This window comes from Salvelinus alpinus, chromosome 9 (genome assembly GCF_045679555.1).
Source record: "Salvelinus alpinus chromosome 9, SLU_Salpinus.1, whole genome shotgun sequence".
In the NCBI taxonomy this organism is placed as follows: Eukaryota; Metazoa; Chordata; class Actinopteri; order Salmoniformes; family Salmonidae; genus Salvelinus; species Salvelinus alpinus.
Genome location: NC_092094.1, coordinates 15,018,835 through 15,040,695, shown reverse-complemented (window position 1 = coordinate 15,040,695; position 21,861 = coordinate 15,018,835). Strand labels below are relative to the sequence as shown.

The following is a 21,861-nucleotide window of genomic DNA, read 5'->3' as shown; positions in this document are numbered from 1 at the left end:
GGTAATTCGACCATGATAACAAGTTTAGATAGCTCGCTAAACTAACTTCGCAATCTAAAAAATGTTAGCTGACATGGGATAACTGACTAACTATCAGTGACTGAAATAACAAGAGAAAAACTGCTGATGCACAATCACATTTTAAAATTCACCTTGTGTATTCTACTATTCTAACTCACAACAGTAAGTTAAGACCCAGACTGAGTTCCCCCCCTAAAATAAAAAAAATTATTGATCCGAGGGCCTTGAAAAGGGAGGCCACGGACCGCATGTGGCTCGCGGGCCGCCAGTTGTCTATCCTTGCTCTACAGTATATCCAAGACAGGGATCATCTAAAGCTATCATTACCTCGAGAGCGAAGATGAGGAAGATGAAGATGAGGACGTAGACCAGGTTCCTGTTGGTGAAGATGTAACGCAGATAGGTGTTCCACGACGTCGTCTCAAACACGTTCTCACGCTCGTCTGCAAAGCATTGCTGCAAACAGACAAAAGAGATATGTCAAATTAAATACTAAAACCTAGCTGTTCTTTGTGTTTTGTCTTCAAACTTTTATGTTCAAACTTTACTTTGGAAAAGGTGGTTCAAACACTGGTGAACATTCTATGACGTCCCTTTGGCAACTCCTTGATCCTAACCATTACCTCCATGTGCTCTTAAAGACCAGCAGCTACAGGGGAAAACGTCCAAGCTGCTGCCTTCACTGAACCTACCTCCATGTCCTCCTCATCCACATCCTCACTGATGTTATAGACACTATCTTTGGACAGGCGTCGTGCGTAGATATCCAGCTCAGAGGCCAGCTCGCACTGCGGCGTGACGGACAGCTTCTTCCTGAAGGATGTCTGGAGCTGCTCCCTCCTGCCCTGCCCCTGGGCGTTGGTGATGAACTGCAGCACAGATTGGCGCCGCTGCCCACTCAGGTGCTGCAGACCGTCGTGGTACAGGTTCCCCCGGGGCAGCGACTCTTCCACCTATAATCAAATCAAATGAAAGTTAGATTTTTTTGTATATATTTTGCCTTTATTTAACCAGGTAAATCATTGAAAACACATTCTCATTAACAACGACCTGAGTTTATTTGTCATTTGTACAAGATACAGCAAAGTAGTGTAAACACGTTTACATACAAGCTCTCCTGTCAAACAGTGTAACAGCTATACAAGTAATCAATGAAAAACATGTCGAATAAAACACAATAAGACCAACTTCAATTGTCACAACGCGCCGAATACAACAGGTGTAGACTTTACAGTGAAGTGCTTACTTACGAGCCCATTCCCAACAATGCAGAGTTAAAAAGTATGACACCATTTTGTTCAATAAAAAAGGAAATAGTAACACAAAAACAAAAAAGAGGCTATATACAAAGAGTACCAGTACCAAGTCAATGTGCCGGGGTACGAGCTAGTAGAGATAATGAAGGTAATACAGTATGTATGCATGGGTAGGGGTAAAAGTGAGGCAATCTAGGCAATCAGGATATATAATAAACAGAGCAGCAGCAGCGTATGTGAAGTGTGAAAGTGTGTCTATGTGTGTGAGCGTATGTGTTTTGTGTGCGTGAGCGTATGTAGTGTGTGTGTGTGTTGGAGTGTCAGTGCAGCATGTGTGAGTGTGTGGGTAGAGTCTAGTGAGAGTGCATAGAGCCAGTGCAAGAGAGTCAGTGCAAAACAATTAAGATAAATAAATAAATAATAAGGGAGGTGGGGTCAATGTAAATTGTCCGGGTAACCATTTGAATCACTGTTCAGCACTGTTATGGCTTGGGGTTAGAAGCTGTTCAGGTGCCTTTTGGTCCCACACTTCACATGCTGGTATTGCCGTGTGGTAGCAGAGAGAACAGTCTATGATGCCTGGAGTCTTTGACAATTTTTAGGGCCTTCCTCTGACACCACCTGGTATAGAGGTCCTGGATGGCAGGGAGTTTGGCCCAGTGATGTATTGGTCTGTAAGCACTACCCTCTGTAGAGCTTTGCGGATGCCGAGCAGTTACCATACCAAGCAGTGCTCTCAATGGTCAAGATGCTCTCAATGGTGCAGCTGTAGAACTTTTTGAGGATCTGAGGACCCATGTCAAATCTTTACATCCTCCTGAGGAGGAAGAGGCGTTTTCGTGCCCTCTTCACCACTGTGTTGGTGTGTTTGGACCATGATAGGTCCTTAGTGATGTGGACACTGAGGAACTTGAAGCTCAGGAGGGGACTGAGCACGCACCTCTAAGGGCCCCCGTGTTGAGGATCAGCGTGGTGGATGTGTTGTTGCTTACCCTCACCACCTTGCCTTACAGGAAGTCCAGGATCCAGTTGCAGAGGGAAGTGTTCAGTCCCAGGGTGCTTAGCTTAGTGATGAGCTTGGAGGGTACTATGGTGTTGAACGCTGATCTGTAGTCAACGAACAGCATTTTCACATAGGTGTTGCTTTTGTCCAGGTGGGAAAGGGCAGTGTGGAGTGTGGATCTGTAGGGGCGGTATTCAAATTGGTGTGGGTCCAGGGTTTCTGGGATGATGGTGTTGATGTGAGCCTTGACCAGCCTTTCAAAGCATTTCATGGCTACAAATGTGAGTGCTCAGGCGGTAGTCATTTAGTCAGATTACCTTGGTGTTCTTAGGCACAGGGACTATGGTGAGTTACTTAAAACATATAGGTTTTAGAGACTGGCCAGATAGTGGTTGAAAATGTCAGTGAAGACACTTGCCAGCGCATGCTCCGAGCACACATCCTGGTAATCCATCTGGCGCTGCGGCCTTGTGAATGTTAACCTGTTCAAAGGTCTTACTCGCATCGGCTATGGAGAGCGTGATCACACAGACATCCAGAACAGCTGGTGCTCTCACGCATGTTTCAGTGTTGCTTCCATCAAAGTGAGCATAGAAGGCATTTAGCTCATCTGGTAGCCTTGCGTCACTGGGCAGCTCTGGGCTGCGTTTCCCTTTGTAATCCGTGATAGTTTGCAAGCCCTACCATATACGATGAGCATCAGAGCCGGTGTAGTAGGATTCCGTCTTAGTCCTGTATTGATGCTTTGCCTGTTTGATGGTTCGTCGGAGGGCATAGCAGGGTTTCTTATAAGCTTCTGGATTAGTGTCCTGCTCCTTGAAAGCAGCAGCTCTAGCCTTTAGCTAAGTGTGTATGTTGCCAGTAATCCAGGGCTTCTGGTTGGGATATGTACGTACGGTCACGGTGGAGACAACGTCGTCAATGCACTTATTAATGAAGCCGGTGACTGATGTGGTGTACTCCTCACTGCCATCGGATGAAACCCGGAATATATTCCAGTCTGTGCTAGCGAAACAGTCCTGTAGCTTAGCATCTGCTTCACTGACCACTTTTGTATTTGTATTGAGCATGTCACTGGTACTTCCTGTTTGAGTTTTTGCTTGTAAGCAGGAATCAAGAGGACAGAGTTATGGTTGGATTTGCCAAATGGAGGGCTGGGGAGAGCTTTGGATGTATACCTCTAGTTGCACAGGTGACATATTGGTTGCACAGGTGACATATTGGTAGAAATTAAAATCACCGGCCACCATGAGCGTCGCCTCTGGATGAGCATTTTCTTGTTTGCTTATGGCCCTATACAGCTCGTTGAGTGCGGTCTTAGTGCCAGAATCGGTATTCTAACACAGGCGAGCAGAACCTCGAGATTTCCTTAATATTAGAGATCGCACTCCAGCTGTTGTTAATAAAGAGACACCCCCCTCTGATCTTACTGAACTCTAAGAGCACTATGTAAATAAAACATAGAACATAGAAAAGCACCCACACCTGATCATCCTCGGGCACCACAGAGAACTTCCTCTCCGACAGCTCTCGCACGCCATCCTCGATGGTAGTGGACCCTGGGGTTGGAGCCTGGCTGTTTTGGGGCCCAGTACTGATGAAGGAGAACTTACGTGCCGTTGCTAATGGATTTAAGATAATCGACTGTTTACGTTTCTCCACCACTGTGAGACTGTCGCCCCCGGCGATGGTGATGCCTTGAGGTCCCGTGATGCCGTTGATGACCGAAGGCGGGGGCTGGCGGAAGGACTGGCGGATGGGCTCGGGGCCACGGAGGATGGCGGATTCGTCGATGGAGACACGTCGGAGGGTCTCGGTGAGGATGGAGCTGCGGCGTTCGGCTTTGATGTTGTCGTAGGCCTCCAGGCCCAGGAGCAGGGAGCTGAAGTCTGGTCTCTTGGCCTGCAGCTGGGAGAAGGAGCCGTAGAAGTAACACACTCCGTTGTGAAGCAGAAGGATCTTGTCTGCTCTCTTAAGGTGGTCCAGCTTACTGGTGACCACGATACGAGTCTTGGAGGACATCAGTTTACACAGACACCTGGCAAGAGAAAATATGTGTATCCTTTGTTTAGTTTATCAACCTTTACTTTAACAGACAGGCATGAAGTGACCTTTGGAAAACATGTAGTTTCCTAGGAACGCGAAGAGATTTACATTGTAAAAAAAGTTTCACATTGCTGTTCAATCATGTGCTTGCCCTCATTTCTGAGAGGAAAGATGCTGACAACACAAATGTCTGAAAATTAGATCAAAGGTCATGAATGTCAGACACAAAGTTACATTTCTGCAAAAAGCCCACACCTCACCACCTAACCCAATTGCTCAATAGGTCAAAGACAACAAGGTCAATGACAACAACAACCTTGATCTTAACCTTCTCTCTTCACCTTAACCATTCACCCAGCCCATCCCCCACCCCCATCCCCCATCCCCCAGACCCCAGCCCATCCCCCACCCTCATCTCCCAGACCCCAGCCCATCCCCCACCCTCATCTCCCAGACCCCAGCCCATCCCCCACCCCCACGTCCCAGACCCCAGCCCCCACCCTCATCTCCCAGACCCCAGCCCATCCCCCACCCTCATCTCCCAGACCCCAGCCCATCCCCCACCCTCATCTCCCAGACCCCAGCCCATCCCCCACCCTCATCTCCCAGACCCCAGCCCATCCTCCACCCTCATCTCCCAGACCCCAGCCCATCCCCCACCCCCATGTCCCAGACCCCAGCCCATCCCCCACCCTCATCTCCCAGACCCCAGCCCATCCTCATCTCCCAGACCACATAAAAGCTTCAGTGTTGAGCCACAGACAGACCTCTCAAAGATCTCTTTCTCCGTCACAATGTCCAGGTGGGTGAAAGGCGAATCCAACAAGTAGAGGTCAGCATCTTTGTACACGGCTCTGTAAAAGCACACACACACACACACACACACACACACACACACACACACACACACACACACACACACACACACACACACACACACACACACACACACACACACACACACACACACACACACACACACACACACACACATAGAGATGCACACTCATACACAGATACACAGAGATACACACACACAAATATAATTGGAAGTAAGTAATAAATCAAACAGGCATGTAATTAGGAAGTCAAGTCCCTGTGGAATTCAATTCAGTTTAAGTGATACATCTAGCCAAACTGGCAGTGATGCTCTCAGTTAAGTGGGAGCAAATGGAGACCGGGGACAATAAAACCAATAAATAATGCATATGTTCAGAATGTTGGACTAGACATAGAGATTTAATGGGAGTAAAAAAAAGGCTGCAGAAGCACCAGAAATATTAGATCATAAAACACTACAGTTATAGGAGCTGGACTAGATGTCTTCACGGATCCACCCGAACCCGAATACCCGAGACTCGAGCGAGTCTGGGTCCAAAATTCTAAATTTTTGCTCGGGTCCTGGTCAGGTCCTGTTTGATTGTCATCGGGTCTCGGGTCTATGTAGCTACAGCTGATAGACACGAGTGGACCTGACCAGGGTTCTGCATATATTATTTATAAAGCCCTTTTTATATCAACAGATTTCACAAAGTACATATACAGAAACCCAACTTAAAACCCCAAACAGCAAGCAATGCAGATGTAGAAGCATGCCTAGAGCATATTTATTTTAAGCTAATAAGGTTAATTTATTGACTTATAGAAGGCCTAGCCAACATATAAAGGCCTATTCGTTAACCAGAAGAGCAATTTGACTGATAAACATATTTCTTTGGTCACTCGGTCCAATCGGGTCTGTTTTAGGTCTGGTTGTTGTTGGGTCCATTCAGGTTCGGGTCTGAGAGTACCAGGTCCGTTCAGGTCTGACTTTTTGGACCCGAGAAGACCTCTAAGCTGAACTAACAGTCAGATGAAAGCATTGATACTGTAGTAATCATCTTTTTCATAGGGCATTATGACCAGGAATCACTATCCATACACTGTCCCATACATTTAACGAGTCACAACACTAGTCATGATTTCAAAAAATCAACCACAGTGTTTTGCCAAGTAGATCATAGAATGAGTGACTCAACATATTGTGGGTCTTTTATAATGAACGGGGGAGATTTAATGAATGAATGTTGCCATGGTGACAGACGGTGAAAGGTGCTGGGGGTGAGTGATGCATGCTAAAAGACAGGTGTGTGCCTACAGGTACCTACCTGGCCAGACCTATCCTCGCCCTCTGACCTCCACTAAGGGTCACCCCTCCCTCCATAAGGGGCGTCTTGTCTTTCTCCGGCAGCAGGGACAGATCCTGAGACGAGAGCAGTGGGGGTTTAGATAAATGTTTGAGATGCACACACACAAATCAAAAGCTGAAATATGTAATGTAGGGGAGTAGGGACATCATAGCCCTACTAAATGTAGGGGAGTAGAGACATCATAGCCCTACTAGCCCTACTGGTCCCGTGTGGCTCAGTTGGTAGAGCATGGCGCTTGCAACGCCAGGGTTGTGGGTTCAATTCCCACGGGGGGACCAGGATGAATATGTATGAACTTTCCAATTTGTAAGTCGCTCTGGATAAGAGCGTCTGCTAAATGACTTAAATGTAAATGTAATCATAGCCCTACTAAATGTAGGGGAGTAGAGACATCATAGCCCTACTAAATGTAGGGGAGTAGAGACATCATAGCCCTACTAAATGTAGGGGAGTAGGGACATCATAGCCCTACTAAATGTAGGGGAGTAGGGACATCATAGCCCTACTAAATGTAGGGGAGTAGGGACATCATAGCCCTACTAAATGTAGGGGAGTAGGGACATTATAGCCCTACTAAATGTAGGGGAGTAGGGACATCATAGCCCTACTAAATGTAGGGGAGTAGGGACATCATAGCCCTACTAAATGTAGGGGAGTAGGGATATCATAGCCCTACTAAATATAGGGGAGTAGGGACATTATAGCCCTACTAAATGTAGGGGAGTAGGGACATTATAGCCCTACTAAATGTAGGGGGGTAGGGACATCATAGCCCTACTAAATGTAGGGGGGGAGTAGAGACATCATAGCCCTACTAAATGTAGGGGAGTAGAGACATCATAGCCCTACTAAATGTATGGGAGTAGGGACATCATAGCCCTACTAAATGTAGGGGAGTAGGGACATCATAGTCCTACTAAATGTAGGGGAGTAGGGACATCATAGCCCTACTAAATGTAGGGGAGTAGAGACATCATAGCCCTACTAAATGTAGGGGAGAAGGGACATCATAGCCCTACTAAATGTAGGGGAGTAGGGACATCATAGCCCTACTAAATGTATGGGAGTAGAGACATCATAGCCCTACTAAATGTAGGGGAGAAGGGACATCATAGCCCTACTAAATGTAGGGGAGTAGGGACATCATAGCCCTACTAAATGTATGGGAGTAGAGACATCATAGCCCTACTAAATGTAGGGGAGTAGGGACATCATAGCCCTACTAAATGTAGGGGAGTAGGGACATCATAGCCCTACTAAATGTAGGGGAGTAGGGACATCATAGCCCTACTAAATGTAGGGGAGTAGGGACATCATAGCCCTACTAAATGTAGGGGAGTAGGGACATCATAGCCCTACTAAATGTAGGGGAGTAGAGACATCATAGCCCTACTAAATGTAGGGGAGTAGGGACATCATAGCCCTACTAAATGTATGGGACTAGAGACATCATAGCCCTACTAAATGTATGGGAGTAGAGACATCATAGCCCTACTAAATGTAGGGGAGTAGAGACATCATAGCCTACTAAATGTAGGGGAGTAGAGACATCATAGCCCTACTAAATGTAGGGGAGTAGAGACATCATAGCCCTACTAAATGTAGGGGAGTAGAGACATCATAGCCCTACTAAATGTAGGGGAGTAGAGACATCATAGCCCTACTAAATGTAGGGGAGTAGAGACATCATAGCCCTACTAAACGTGTTGAGGAAAACAAAATCAAAAGTTCAATACCTTATTGTTTACATCTGTGTTAGCAGACATAACAGACTGAGATGGCAGCTAAAGAAATCTATGACTCCTGAAAGAATGTTGACAACAAACTGGGCAAAGACTCAATTTAACGTCCCCTAAATGTTCTTAAATTAACCTGTTGAAAATGTACAACTTGTTGAGTTTTGCAAATCCGATTCCTTTTCCACATTGGGATACAGCTACAGCGTAATCAAATCACATGTCCTTAAAGCTATTTAAAAAAGCTATTTACAGTAGAAGTACCCAAGCTGAAAGACACAACGGTTTGATTTCAGAAGTCTAATAGCACCACATCAACAAAAACCAAACCAGAAACACTGAAACATAAAAGGAGTATGAAAAACGACCACAACTAAGGATAAATTCATTATTAACTAGATTATTTCAAACACAAACGTCTGAAACACATGTACACCAACATGTAAATAATGAATTGAGTCATACAGTGATGGAACACAGTCTACCATCATAAAACCGCCTACCTTTTTAAATGCTACTTCTGCTGTCCAAAAGGAAGGCATTGGGAATTAAGTTAACATGTTGTTTAACAGGTCTTAAAACACAGCAAGTGGAAAAAGGCACCTTGTGTGTCTCATACTGAACAAAGCCACTGCATTCGTCCCAAATGGCACCCTGTTCCCTATATAGTGCCCTTCTTTTGACCAGTAGCCTGGTCAAAAGTAGTGCACTTTATAGGGAATAGATTGCCATTTGGAATGTATCCACTGTTAGGCTAGAGCTGAAACCTACAAGCTCACTAAGGGCAAATGTGTAAAATACTTGGGGTTTACAAGATACAACCCACCAATGGTAGTTGGTCCTGGGACAGGCCACAATAGTCTGCAGCACAATCACAAGCCCTACTAAACATAGTCTGATTCGTCTGGGCACACAGAAACAGGTGTCTCTCTTTTCTCTCTGTCTCAGACCACGTACACCAGATTGCTTTTGTCATATTACGCACTTTGAGAGATTTCATATTCATGACCCTTCTAAAGTCACTCAATTGACAGTTTGGATAAAAGGTAGACGTTGCAGTTACATAAGAGGGAATGGTCACTATCGTGAGCTGTCAAAGCGATTAAATATGTTCATACAGTAGTGTTTGCTTTAAACACACTCTGATGTTGGTCAAACAGCCATTGTGTAACACACCATCCACTTTATCTGTGGCAAATCATCAATACCCCAGGGCATGAGTGGTGCCAATTTGCCACTCTAATCATTTTCACGCCTTCTCAAAAGTCAAAATGTAAAACCAATGATAACTACTGTATAGTAGCTCTGCTGCCCAGAGTTATCTGGTCAGGTCATGTAGTCAGGAAAAACTCCTGATCCTAAATATACACAGATACACAGATTGACAATGAGTGCTAGTCTAATCTATATCAATGCCTGTGACTCTGAGCAAGCTGATATTCCGTCCCAATGACATAATGTGGTGTGTCCATGGCAACGGGAGTGTCTGGGACAGTAATCCAGTGACACGGCCCCCCTGCTGAGGCAGCACTTTGAACACACTGCCCACCACTTAACACTGGGGCTCCACACAGGGATGGGACGGCATTGTGTGTGTGTGTGCGTGTATGTGCGTGCGTGTGTGTGTGTGTGTGCATAAACTGGAGAAATATGACACATCAACGCCTCACAAAGGCTACTGGGTAGACAGTCAAGTAGAACATATGAGTCAAGGGAGAAGGAGAGAGAATTGGGTTGGGAATGAGAGAGTAGCAACAGAACAGGGGGAGGTTGAGAGAGTAGCAACAGAACAGGGGGAGGTTGAGAGAGTAGCAACAGAACAGGGGGAGGTTGAGAGAGTAGCAACAGAACAGGGGGAGGTTGAGAGTTAGCAACAGAACAGGGGGAGGTTGAGAGAGTAGCAACAGAACAGGGGGAGGTTGAGAGTTAGCAACAGAACAAGGGGAGGTTGAGAGTTAGCAACAGAACAGGGGGAGGTTGAGAGAGTAGCAACAGAACAGAGGGAGGTTGAGAGAGTAGCAACAGAACAGGAGGAGGTTGAGAGAGTAGCAACAGAACAGGAGGAGGTTGAGAGAGTAGCAACAGAACAGGGGGAGGTTGAGAGTTAGCAACAGAACAGGGGGAGGTTGAGAGAGTAGCAACAGAACAGGGGGAGGTTGAGAGTTAGCAACAGAACAGGGGGAGGTTGAGAGAGTAGCAACAGAACAGGGGGAGGTTGAGAGAGTAGCAACAGAACAGGGGGAGATTGAGAGAGTAGCAATAGAACACGGGGAGGTTGAGAGTAGCAACAGAACAGGGGCAGGTTGAGAGAGTAGCAACAGAACAGGGGGAGATTGAGAGAGTAGCAACAGAACAGGGGGAGGTTGAGAGAGTAGCAACAGAACAGGGGGAGGTTGAGAGTTAGCAACAGAACAGGGGGAGGTTGAGAAGGTAACAACAGAACAGGGGGAGGTTGAGAGTTAGCAACAGAACAGGGGGAGGTTGAGAGAGTAGCAACAGAACAGGGGGAGGTTGAGAGTAGCAATAGAACACGGGGAGGTTGAGAGTAGCAACAGAACAGGGGGAGGTTGAGAGAGTAGAAGAAAACTATTCAGGTTAAGAAAAAAATAGCGAGAACAAAGCAAAGACAAAGGAAAGCAGAAAGGAAAGCAGAAAAAGTAAGAAACATCCGACACAACCACATCAAAGACCAGACCTGAGACCAAAGGAATTCTAACCAAGTTAACAAACAACACACAAACAACAAGGTTACATATTTCAGTCCACCGTACCTCCTCCAGCTGACATGCCTTGATGACAGAGGTGTAGCGGAATTCGTCGTAGGTCAGACCAAACAGGATGTTGTCACGGATGGTTCCGGGCATGATCCAGGAGGTCTGGGGGGAGAAGGAGATCCGCCCACTGTGTTTGATCTTCCCCTCTGACGGGACCAGCTCTCCCAGGATCATCATCAGCAGGGAACTCTGGGGGGAGACACAGAATTAAAGACAACAGACACAGATAAAATTACATTTAATCTCTATGGAAGACACACATTAGTGTGTGTGTTAGCTTCCAGACGCAACTTCAGGAGTCTGTTGGGACATTGGGCTGATATTTGTGGACTCCCTTAGTTGAGCGTCTCTCTGGTGCCTGACAAAGGAAAATAACCCTAACCTAAAGTGTCAGTTTTCACACCATTTGTTTTTGCCTGTCAACAAAAGCAGATCTATAATTTCTAGGAATAATACTTACCAGTTGGCAGGTAAAATGTGTCCGTCGCTATCAAAAAATGCATTTATAACCAGTTTTTATCCAGAGTCTTCCACTAGCCTACGATTAACATTTTCCACCGGGAACACTTGCTTCTTTGTGTTTCCAGTGGAAAATGTCAATAGTAGGCTAATCGTTGGAATGGAAGACCCTATGACATAATGAGATATGAGAATTACAGGGACTGCAGTTGGCACATTTACAGAAATGTTGATTAATGTACATTGTTCGTGTCAAATCAAATCAACCCAATAAAGTAAACTAGAAAGGCACAGACCTCCTCCATCCACCCCAGTGTTCCCTGACAGACAGTGAGTGGTAGTGGTACCTTTCCGGAGCCGGTGGATCCAGCCACGGCCAGCATCTGTCCCTTCTCCAGATACAGGCTGATGTTCTTGAGGACGGGTGTAACATATAGGTTGGTGAAGAACAGCCCTACGTCACCGTTAGGGTGGCCGTTAGATTTGTTCTCCTGCTTTATCTTCTCAAACAACGCCCCGATACCCTGGAGAGGGGGAGAGAGTTGGGGGAGAAATAGAGAGAGAGTGAGGGAGGGTGAGAGGGAGAGAGAGTAGGAGGAGAAAGAGAGAGAGGGAGGGGGGAGAGAGAGAGGGGGGGAGAGGTAGAGAGAGGGTGGGAAATAGCTTTACATTACATCAAATGTAAGTTTCTCTCATACAATATGACCAGACCAGCTTGTCTGAAAGAGTGAGCTCATGTGTGTACAGCTCTGGTTGTATTAGAAATACTATTTGTGCATAAAGGGGACAACAGACTAGTGATACCATGCTCTGATGAAGGCTTTATGCTGAAATGTCTCAGCCATCCAGCTGGGAAAATTAGAAAGACGAGAAAGTATTTTTTGGTCATTTATTTTCAAGTTTCTTGGAATCACTGAGAAAGAGGAGACTCTTGCGCCCCAAAGAAAAAAGGCCTCAAATGTCAGTATTGGCCCCTAATCCATCAACATTTCCATAGAAATCAAATCACTGGTGAGAGTTCTGTAGGAGAGAAACGGTGAACCTGGTTGGTTTGTTAAATCATTGAGCTGGGTGACGTTTTATGGGTCAGTGATCTTCTAATGCCAAGGGCTTCCGTCACTTCTATAGCTTACACTGCGTCACATTCATATTCAAATGAGCTGACGTACACGCAGTCCACAATAAAGACCAGTCTGACAACTCTGGCCTATTTCCAAAACAACTTTTTTACAGGAGGAGACGCTGGGATAGAATCCTGGATGTGATAAATGAATGGATTCCTAACCAGATTGTCCCAGCATAGAATGGGTTTGGTATAGTTTACCACCGTCTAGCATAGCATTGGTATTGGTTATCTAAATTAGTGCACAAAGGATCTGAACACAAATCATTTTTTACCTACTTGGGATGGCCATAACATGTGTCCATAAAGTTAAATGTACTGCCTGCGACACTTCAAACTGATAACGTTGTTCTGTGGTCATGATGATGAATTGCCTTTTACCTACACAATAGTAGGATTATTATCAGGAAGAATAGAATGCACACACACACACACTCGTACCTCATCCCAGGAGGCGGTCACGTTCACCAGCTCTACCTCAGTGGTGGTCAGGTTGTACTCTAATACTTTGTACTCCTCTTTACAGAGGTATTCCTACAGGACAGACAAAACAAGAGTTAAAACCACTAGTGTATTACAAATTGAAACAGACAAGAATATTATCTCGGCAACAACAAGTCAGATCAATATGCACGCACGCACGCACACACACACACACACACACACACACACACACACACACACACACACACACACACACACACACACACACACACACACACACACACACACACACACGCACACACACACACACACACACACACACACACGCACACACACACAGTGGAGAACAAACAGTAGTGGCTCAAATACAGAATAGACAACGTGTTGTCCTACGCCTTGTGCAGTACTGGCTCAGACAGAATATACAACATGTTCAGGAGATAGAGAGGAATCCCTGATAAGAATGACACAACAACAACTGTACTGTGACCCTAATATGGCCTTTTTGGCCGAGGACGACATGTGTCTGTCTCTCTCTCTCTATTTCTTGATGGGCCTTATGGCAAGGCAGTGTGAAGGGCATGTGTCTGTCTCTCTCTCTCTATTTCTTGATGGGCCTTATGGCAAGGCAGTGTGAAGGGCATGTATGTGTCTTGGGGTGCAGTTGGTGTGGGGGGGGCTGTGTGTGTTTTGGATTCCAGATGTTGGACTGGAAAGATGACTCCATTACCTCAAACAGGTAGCTTCTACTTCCTCTTTGTGCGTGTGATTGAATGCCTCCGTGCGTGTGTGGTTGCCTGTGTGTGTACGCGTCTGCAGTGTTTCACCTAGGATTCTTGCAGTGGCAAAGTTAGCGTGGTAGTGGGCGTGGCCAGTTGTGCAGTCTCCAACCAACATTTTTAAAGGACCTCCTCTTGGCGACAGAGACAAAATGTTGCTGTTTAAAGTTAATTTCCTGCAATTCTACACATTTTACCATGGCTTATGCCGTGTTCTATGCTACATGAGTGACTCAAACATAATACCAAAATCAATGAGGGCCCCATGCCATGACATTTTTGCCATTTTTGATTCTCCTTGACTGTCTAGTTATTATTTTGGTGATTGTTATTCAAAAATCTTATTTAAAAATATATAGCTCCATTATCTCTAAATACTTTATATCTGGTTTAGTTGTTTAAGTTTACACTGTAAACACTTTACCATCCCAAAAATGATGAAAAAAATGTAATATTAAATAGCCGCTGCTAAATGAATATAGGGGAAACACTGATCCGTGTGTTTGTGCCAATTCCTATGAGTCTTCAGATACAGATACAGATTCTTCAGATACTGACAAAAAAAACACCAAAACTGACATAACTGTCGGGGACACTGACATAACCTTCAGGGACAGTGACATAACCTTCAGGGACAGTGACATAACCTTCAGGGAGACTGACATAACCATCAGGGGACACTGACATAACCATCAGGGGACACTGACATAACCTTCAGGGACACTGACATAACCTCCAGGGACAGTGCCATAACCTTCAGGGACAGTGTCATAACCTTCAGGGACAGTGCCATAACCTCCAGGGACAGCGACATAACCTTCAGGGACAGTGCCATAACCTCCAGGGACAGCGACATAACCTCCAGGGACAGCGACATAACCTCCAGGGACAGCGACATAACCTCCAGGGACAGTGACATAGCCTTCAGGGACACTGACATAACCGTCGGGGACACTGACATAACCTTCAGGGACACTGACATAAACTTCAGGGACAGTGCCATAACCTTCAGGGACAGTGACATAACCTTCAGGGACACTGACATAGCCTTCAGGGACAGTGTCATAACCTTCAGGGACACTGACATAACCGTCGGGGACACTGACATAACCTTCAGGGACAGTGCCATAACCTTCAGGGACACTGACATAACCGTCGGGGACACTGACATAGCCTTCAGGGACAGTGCCATAACCTTCAGGGACACTGACATAACCGTCGGGGACACTGACATAACCTCCAGGGACAGTGCCATAACCTTCAGGGACACTGACATAACCGTCGGGGACACTGACATAGCCTTCAGGGACAGTGTCATAACCTTCAGGGACAGTGACATAACCTTCAGGGACACTGACATAACCTTCAGGGACAGTGTCATAACCTTCAGGGACAGTGCCATAACCTTCAGGGACAGTGCCATAACCTTCAGGGACACTGACATAACCTTCGGGGACACTGACATAATCTTCGGGGACACTGACATAACCTTCGGGGACACTGACATTACCTTTGGGGACACTGACAAAACAAGAGTTGACAATGACAAAAACAGAGTTATCATCAACCTCTGTTAACAAGCACTCATTTCCACTCCACTTCCTCAAGTCTGTACATTCCACATGCAAATGTACATTATATACATTATATACAGACTACAACATGACTACAACATGTGCTTCTCCAACCCAACTCCCAACTATTCCAGCCCTCTATCAGACTCTGATAGATTCCCACTTCGACGATGACCCAAAGTTCCAGCGTACTGTACCGCATCTAAATAGAACTTTGAAACCCCATCCATCCCTTTCCCTTCCCCCTGTCCTCCCCCCATCCCTTTCCCCACTCCCTGTCCTCCCTCCATTCTTCTCCCTTCCCCCTGTCCTCCCCCCATCCCTTTCCCCACTCCCTGTCCTCCCTCCATTCTTCTCCCGTCCCCCCCATCGGTCTTTTCCTCCCATGCCCAAGTATGCATAACCGCCTCACCTCTATCTTTGTGACCAGCGCCAGGGTGTCGTACCACATCTGTATGGAGCCGGGCAGCTGTCTGGTGAGGGTCATACGGAGCACCATGAGGTAAGAGGCAGTGGTGAAGATACTTCTCAGGATGATGCCCTGGATAGACCCCATTCAGATTGTACTTTATTCATCCCCAATAGAAGTATTTCACAGATGTTTTACCTCATATTCATTATATCCAGCACAATACCAGTGTCTACGTATGTGAAAAGTGTGTGTTTTGTAGTAAAACAGATAAGAAAAGGTATTTTATTAATCCCCAAGGGGAAACTATTTTGTCATTCTTTGTCAACAAAACAAACACAAAACAAATACTCACAACATCAAAAACATCATAAGTCAATTAGATTTTAAATAAATATATATAGACCAGTGTGGAAAGTACCTTGCTGAGGGCGTGGGGCACGATAGCTGACACAATGACCAGGATGGCAGAGAAGAAGTAGGAGGCGCTGTAGAAGTACCGCAGAGAACCAATCTTCCTCGTCAGCGTCATCTCATCCCTGGGAGGGGGGAGAGAGGAGAGGTGGGGGGGTGGGGGACCATATTTACGTCACAGTCTGCCTAGACAAGGTTACAAGATGTCCTGTCACGTACTTGACGGCATAAATAGGTGGACAAACAGCCACAGGGAAATGTCATTTTGGATTTAGCCCCACATTCTCCCAAATCAGACAGGGATTAAACATTGAACATTGGCAATTTACTCAAGGACTGTATAACCAAAAAACATAACACATCAAGGATAGAGCTCTCCATTGATTGACTGGACTACACACTGCAGGATTGTTGCTCTGATTGGCTTTGTTTGTGAAAGTCATGTGTTATGATCATAGAGCGCAATTAATGCTTCCTTTGAGCTTTGAGTCATATTTAAAGGAATTGAAGCGAAATTATCTTGATGGGAATCTCATTAATGAGAGTCACAGATCATCTATCTAAACTAACAGTTTTTAGTTCCAAGAAGATCTTAGATAGATGGGTTCTTGTTGCTAACATGACTTGTCACGTCAGAGTATTACAACAGAGTCAAAGCATGACCACTTTCCCTATAGGTCTGGGATTGTTGCCTTGAACATTTAAGCAATAAGGCACGGGGGGGGGGGGTGTGGTATATGGCCAATATACCACGGCTAAGGGCTGTTCTTAGGCAAGACGCATCGCGGAGTGCCTGGATACAGCCATTAGCCGAGGTATATTGGCCATATACCACAAACCCCTGAGGTGCCTTATTGCTATTATAAACGGGTTACCAACGTAATTACAGCAGTAAAAATAAATGTTTTGTCATACCCATGGTATACGGTCTGATATACAATGGCTGTCAGCCAATCAGTATTCAGGGCTGGAACCACCCAGTGGTTAATGCTTGTAAGATCACTTGTCTCTGTTTATGTACAGTATTAGGTTATAGTTAGGTCATGGAGTGTTTTGTGTGTGTCTTACTGTCTGATGTTCTTGATGATGGTCTCCATCACCTCCTCCCAGCCGTAGGCCTTCACTGAGTGGATGTTCTCTACGATCTCTGAGGTCAGAGCCAGACGCCTGCTGATTAACCCTGCTCTTTTCTGCCTGATCATAGGACCCCCCCACAAACACACACAGACAGACACACACACACAAACACACATATTAGACTCACGTACGTACACACACACACACACACACACACACACACAGAATAAGACACACAGGAAGAAATGGGGGAGGGATAAAGGGGGGGAAGAAGTGGGGGGTGACATCTACCCTCTTTCTTTCTACCTGTCCTTGTTCTGTATGTCTTGTTTTGTAATATTTGTTTTGTACCCAGAACTCTGGGTCTTTTTGTTTCTGTCTGCTCTTTTATGTTTAGATAAGAATTGTATACCTGTCTTTTATACTTATACACCATTCTTGTGTGTGTTCAATAAAAAATATTTGAAAAAAAAAAAGAATAATTAACAAGATGTATTTCTGGATCAAAGAGTTTTGTGTGGAACAGTGAAAGTTGTGCCCGTCTGAATAGGCAGGGTTTCCCACTTTGTTGACATTTCTCAGGGGCACAGGCCATGCCGTTCTGTTCTATGTGGGTAAGATGAGATCAGTGGCGAAGATCAGAGCTACCTGTCCGACCCATCTAGAGGGCACAGTGTGTGTGTGTGTGTGTGTGTGTGTGTGTGTGTGTGTGTGTGTGTGTGTGTGTGTGTGTGTGTGTGTGTGTGTGTGTGTGTGTGTGTGTGTGTGTGTGTGTGTGTGTGTGTGTGTGTGTGAACCCCTGTAGAGTCCAGTACCCACCTGTGAGGCCCCATCTTCTGAGAGAGGCAGGCCTGTATGATGCCCAGCAGGGTGAGGGCAGCCAAGGCACAGAAACCATTCACCTCGATCAGCTCCCAGATCAACCCCACACACAGGATGCACTGCAGAGGGGTGATCCACACAAAGTGTGCCAGGCCAAGACTCTGAAACACACATACACATGAATGTATGAAGAGAAGACACACGCAGTAACATGTATATGTACACAGAACACACACACACACACACACACACACACACACACACACACACACACACACACACACACACACACACACACACACACACACACAACCACAACAAAAATAAACAAAAATAAATATGTAAGGACAAATCTACAATACATATTTTACACCATGGGTCTTTAACCCTCCTAGGCAAATCGGCAACCCAGGGATCCCATAATACATTAGCAAAAAAACTTTTTTACACATGTTGTTTTACAATCAGGTGAATGATAATGGCAAAGAAAAGTAATCAACATTTTCAAATTAATAGATTTGGTACATAGTTTTTAATAATATTGACCTCCCCACATTATAATTGGAAGAGGTAGTGTAAACTCTTATATATCCTATTAGCTAGAAAGGTAACTCCAAACACATTTTCACTAAAAGCAGCTGTTAAGCTGATTAAACAAAGGTTAGCCATGTGTTGGCAAAAATGTATGTCCAATTCAGGAAAGCTTACCAGCAGCCAGCGGCACTTGCCACACTGGTCAACTATTCACAGGTGCTTTTTCTAAGCCTATGTCAGATACTTCAGTGAGTGTAATTAGCTTCAGTAAGTGTAATTAGCTCCAGTGAGTGTAATTAGCTACAGTGAGTGTAATTAGCGCTAGTAAGTGTAATTAACTCCAGTGAGTGTAATTAGCGCTGGTAAGTGTAATTAACTCCAGTGAGTGTAATTAGCTCCAGTGAGTGTAACTAGCGCCAGTGAGTATAACTAGCTCCAGTGATTGTAACTAGCTCCAGTGAGTGTAATTAGCTCCAGTGAGTGTAATTAGCTCCAGTGACTGTAATTAGCTCCAGTGACTGTAATTAGCTCCAGTGAGTGTAACTAGCGCCAGTGAGTGTAACTAGTTCCAGTGAGTGTAACTAGCTCCAGTGAGTGTAATTAGTTCCAGTGAGTGTAATTAGCTCCAGTGACAGTAACTAGCTCCAGTGAGTGTAATTAGCTCCAGTGACTGTAATTAGCTCCAGTGACTGTAATTAGCTCTAGTGAGTGTAATTTGCGCTAGTGAGTGTAATTAGCTCCAGTGAGTGTAATTAGCCCCAGTGAGTGTAATTAGCCCCAGTGAGTGTAACTAGCTCTAGTGAGTGTAATTAGCTCCAGTGAGTGTAATTAGCCCCAGTGAGTGTAACTAGCTCTAGTGAGTGTAATTCGCTCCAGTGAGTGTAACTAGTTCCAGTGAGTGTAACTAGCTCCAGGGAGTGTAATTAGCTCCAGTGAGTGTAATCAGCTCCAGTGAGTGTAACTAGCTCCAGTGAGTGTAACTAGTTCCAGTGAGTGTAATTAGCTCCAGTGAGTGTAATTAGCTCCAGTGAGTGTAATCAGCTCCAGTGAGTGTAACTAGCTCCAGTGAGTGTAACTAGTTCCAGTGAGTGTAACTAGTTCCAATGAGTGTAACTAGCTCTAGTGAGTGTAATTAGCTCCAGTGAGTGTAATTAGTTCCAGTGAGTGTAATTAGCTCCAGTGAGTGTAATTAGCTCCAGTGAGTGTAACTAGCTCCAGTGAGTGTAACTAGCTCAATATTAGAAGTTAATAAATAAAGTTGACATCATTAGAGAGAAAATATTATCCTATTTTCTACTCTAGGTATGTAATGTAACGTTCGTTCTCCTCGTCTGAGGAGGAGCATGGATCGGACCAATATGCAGCGAGGTATGAAGACATAATGATTTATTTAAAGAAAGACGAACACGAAGCACACTTGATGAATTACAAAAATAACAAACGACGTAAACATGAACATGAGAACTTACAGACAACGAAGAACGCACGAACCGGAACAAACTAACAAACGAAACAGTCCCGTGTGGCACAAACACTGACACAGGAACAATCACCCACAAACAAACGGTGTGAACAGCCTACCTTAATATGGTTCTCAATCAGAGGAAACGTAAACACCTGCCCCTGATTGAGAACCATATCAGGCTAATTAACAATGAACCTAAACATAGAAACACATAACATAGAATGCCCACCCAGCTCACGTCCTGACCATACTAAACAAAGACAAAATAAAGGAAATAAGGTCAGGAACGTGACATGTAATTACAATTTTGTTTATTCTGTTGCTGTTAGTGATATTCATGAAAACATTGAAATAATAAAATAAATAAAATAAAATAATGTATTTTCTTATTTTTTCCCACACAACCCTGCAGATCACCGGTTGACCCCCTGCAGACCCCCAGTTGAATATCGCTGTTTAACACATTCCTTGAGAAGTGTGGAGAGACATACTGTAGACTAAACTACATACTGTCAGTTAAACTACATACTGTCAGTTAAACTACATACTGTCAGTTAAACTACATACTGTCAGTTAAAATACATACTGTCAGTTAAATCACATACTGTCAGTTAAATCACATACTGTCAGTTAAATCACATACTGTCAGTTAAACTACATACTGTCAGTTATACTACATACTGTCAGTTAAACTACATACTGTTAGTTAAACTACATACTGTCAGTTAAACAGCATACTGTCAGTTAAACTACATATTGTCAGTTAAACAGCATACTGTCAGTTAAATTACATACTGTTAGTTAAATTAAATACTGTCAGTTAAAATACATACATAAAATATATACAGTAGCGAGGCTATAAAAGTAGCGAGGCTACATACAGACACAGGTTAGTCAGGCTGATTGAGGTAGTATGTACATGTAGAAATGGTTAAAGTGACTATGCATATATGATGAACAGAGTAGCAGTAGCGTAAAAGAGGGGTTGGCGGGTGGTGGGTGGCGGGTGGCGGGTGGCGGGACACAATGCAGATAGCCCGGTTAGGCAATGTGCGGGAGCACTGGTATTGAAGTAGTATTTACATGAATGTATAGTTAAAGTGACTATGCATATATGATAAACAGAGAGTAGCAGCAACATAAAAGAGGGGTTGGGGGGGCACACAATGCAAATAGTCCGGGTAGCCATTTGATTACCTGTTCAGGAGTCTTATGGCTTGGGGGAAAAAACTGTTGAGAATCCTTTTTGTCCTAGACTTGGCACTCAGGTACCGCTTGCCATGCGGTGGTAGAGAGAACAGTCTATGACTGGGGTGGCTGGGGTCTTTGACAATTTTTAGGGCCTTACTCCTGGATGGCAGGCAGCTTAGCCCCAGTGATGTACTGGGCCGTACGCACTACCCTCTGTAGTGCCTTGCGGTTGGAGGCCGAGCAATTGCCGTACCAGGCAGTGATGCAACCAGTCAGGATGCTCTCGATGTTGCAGCTGTAGAACCTTTTGAGGATCTTAGAAACAATGCCAAATCTTTTTAGTTTCCTGAGGGGGAATAGGCTTTGTCGTGCCCTCTTCACGACTGTCTTGGTGTGCTTTGAACCATTCTAGTTTGTTTTGATGTGGACACCAAGGAACTTGAAGCTCTCAACCTGCTCCATTGCAGCCCTGTCGATGAGAATGGGGGCATGCCCGGTCCTCCTTTTCCTGTAGTCCACAATCATCTCCTTAGTCTTCGTTACGT

At 45.0% G+C, this 21,861-nt stretch overlaps 1 protein-coding gene and 1 non-coding gene across 2 annotated transcripts in view; one reads left to right on the top strand and one right to left on the bottom strand.

Annotated features, from left to right (window-relative positions):
• LOC139584368 (cystic fibrosis transmembrane conductance regulator-like) overlaps window positions 1–21,861 on the bottom strand; it is a 59,618-nt gene that overhangs the window by 29,839 nt on the left and 7,918 nt on the right. The window contains exons 6-17 of the mRNA XM_071416103.1: window positions 18,124–18,287; window positions 17,296–17,421; window positions 16,235–16,352; window positions 15,817–15,945; window positions 13,049–13,141; window positions 11,832–12,008; window positions 11,023–11,214; window positions 6,474–6,568; window positions 5,094–5,180; window positions 3,766–4,318; window positions 714–974; window positions 349–477 (exon numbers count right to left, since the gene is read on the bottom strand). Coding sequence (XP_071272204.1) covers window positions 349–477; window positions 714–974; window positions 3,766–4,318; window positions 5,094–5,180; window positions 6,474–6,568; window positions 11,023–11,214; window positions 11,832–12,008; window positions 13,049–13,141; window positions 15,817–15,945; window positions 16,235–16,352; window positions 17,296–17,421; window positions 18,124–18,287 — 2,124 coding nt within the window. The remainder of the gene's footprint in view (window positions 1–348; window positions 478–713; window positions 975–3,765; window positions 4,319–5,093; window positions 5,181–6,473; window positions 6,569–11,022; window positions 11,215–11,831; window positions 12,009–13,048; window positions 13,142–15,816; window positions 15,946–16,234; window positions 16,353–17,295; window positions 17,422–18,123; window positions 18,288–21,861) is intronic.
• trnaa-ugc (transfer RNA alanine (anticodon UGC)) lies at window positions 6,717–6,793 on the top strand. The gene has a single exon. It is a non-coding gene; the product is annotated as a tRNA-Ala (tRNA).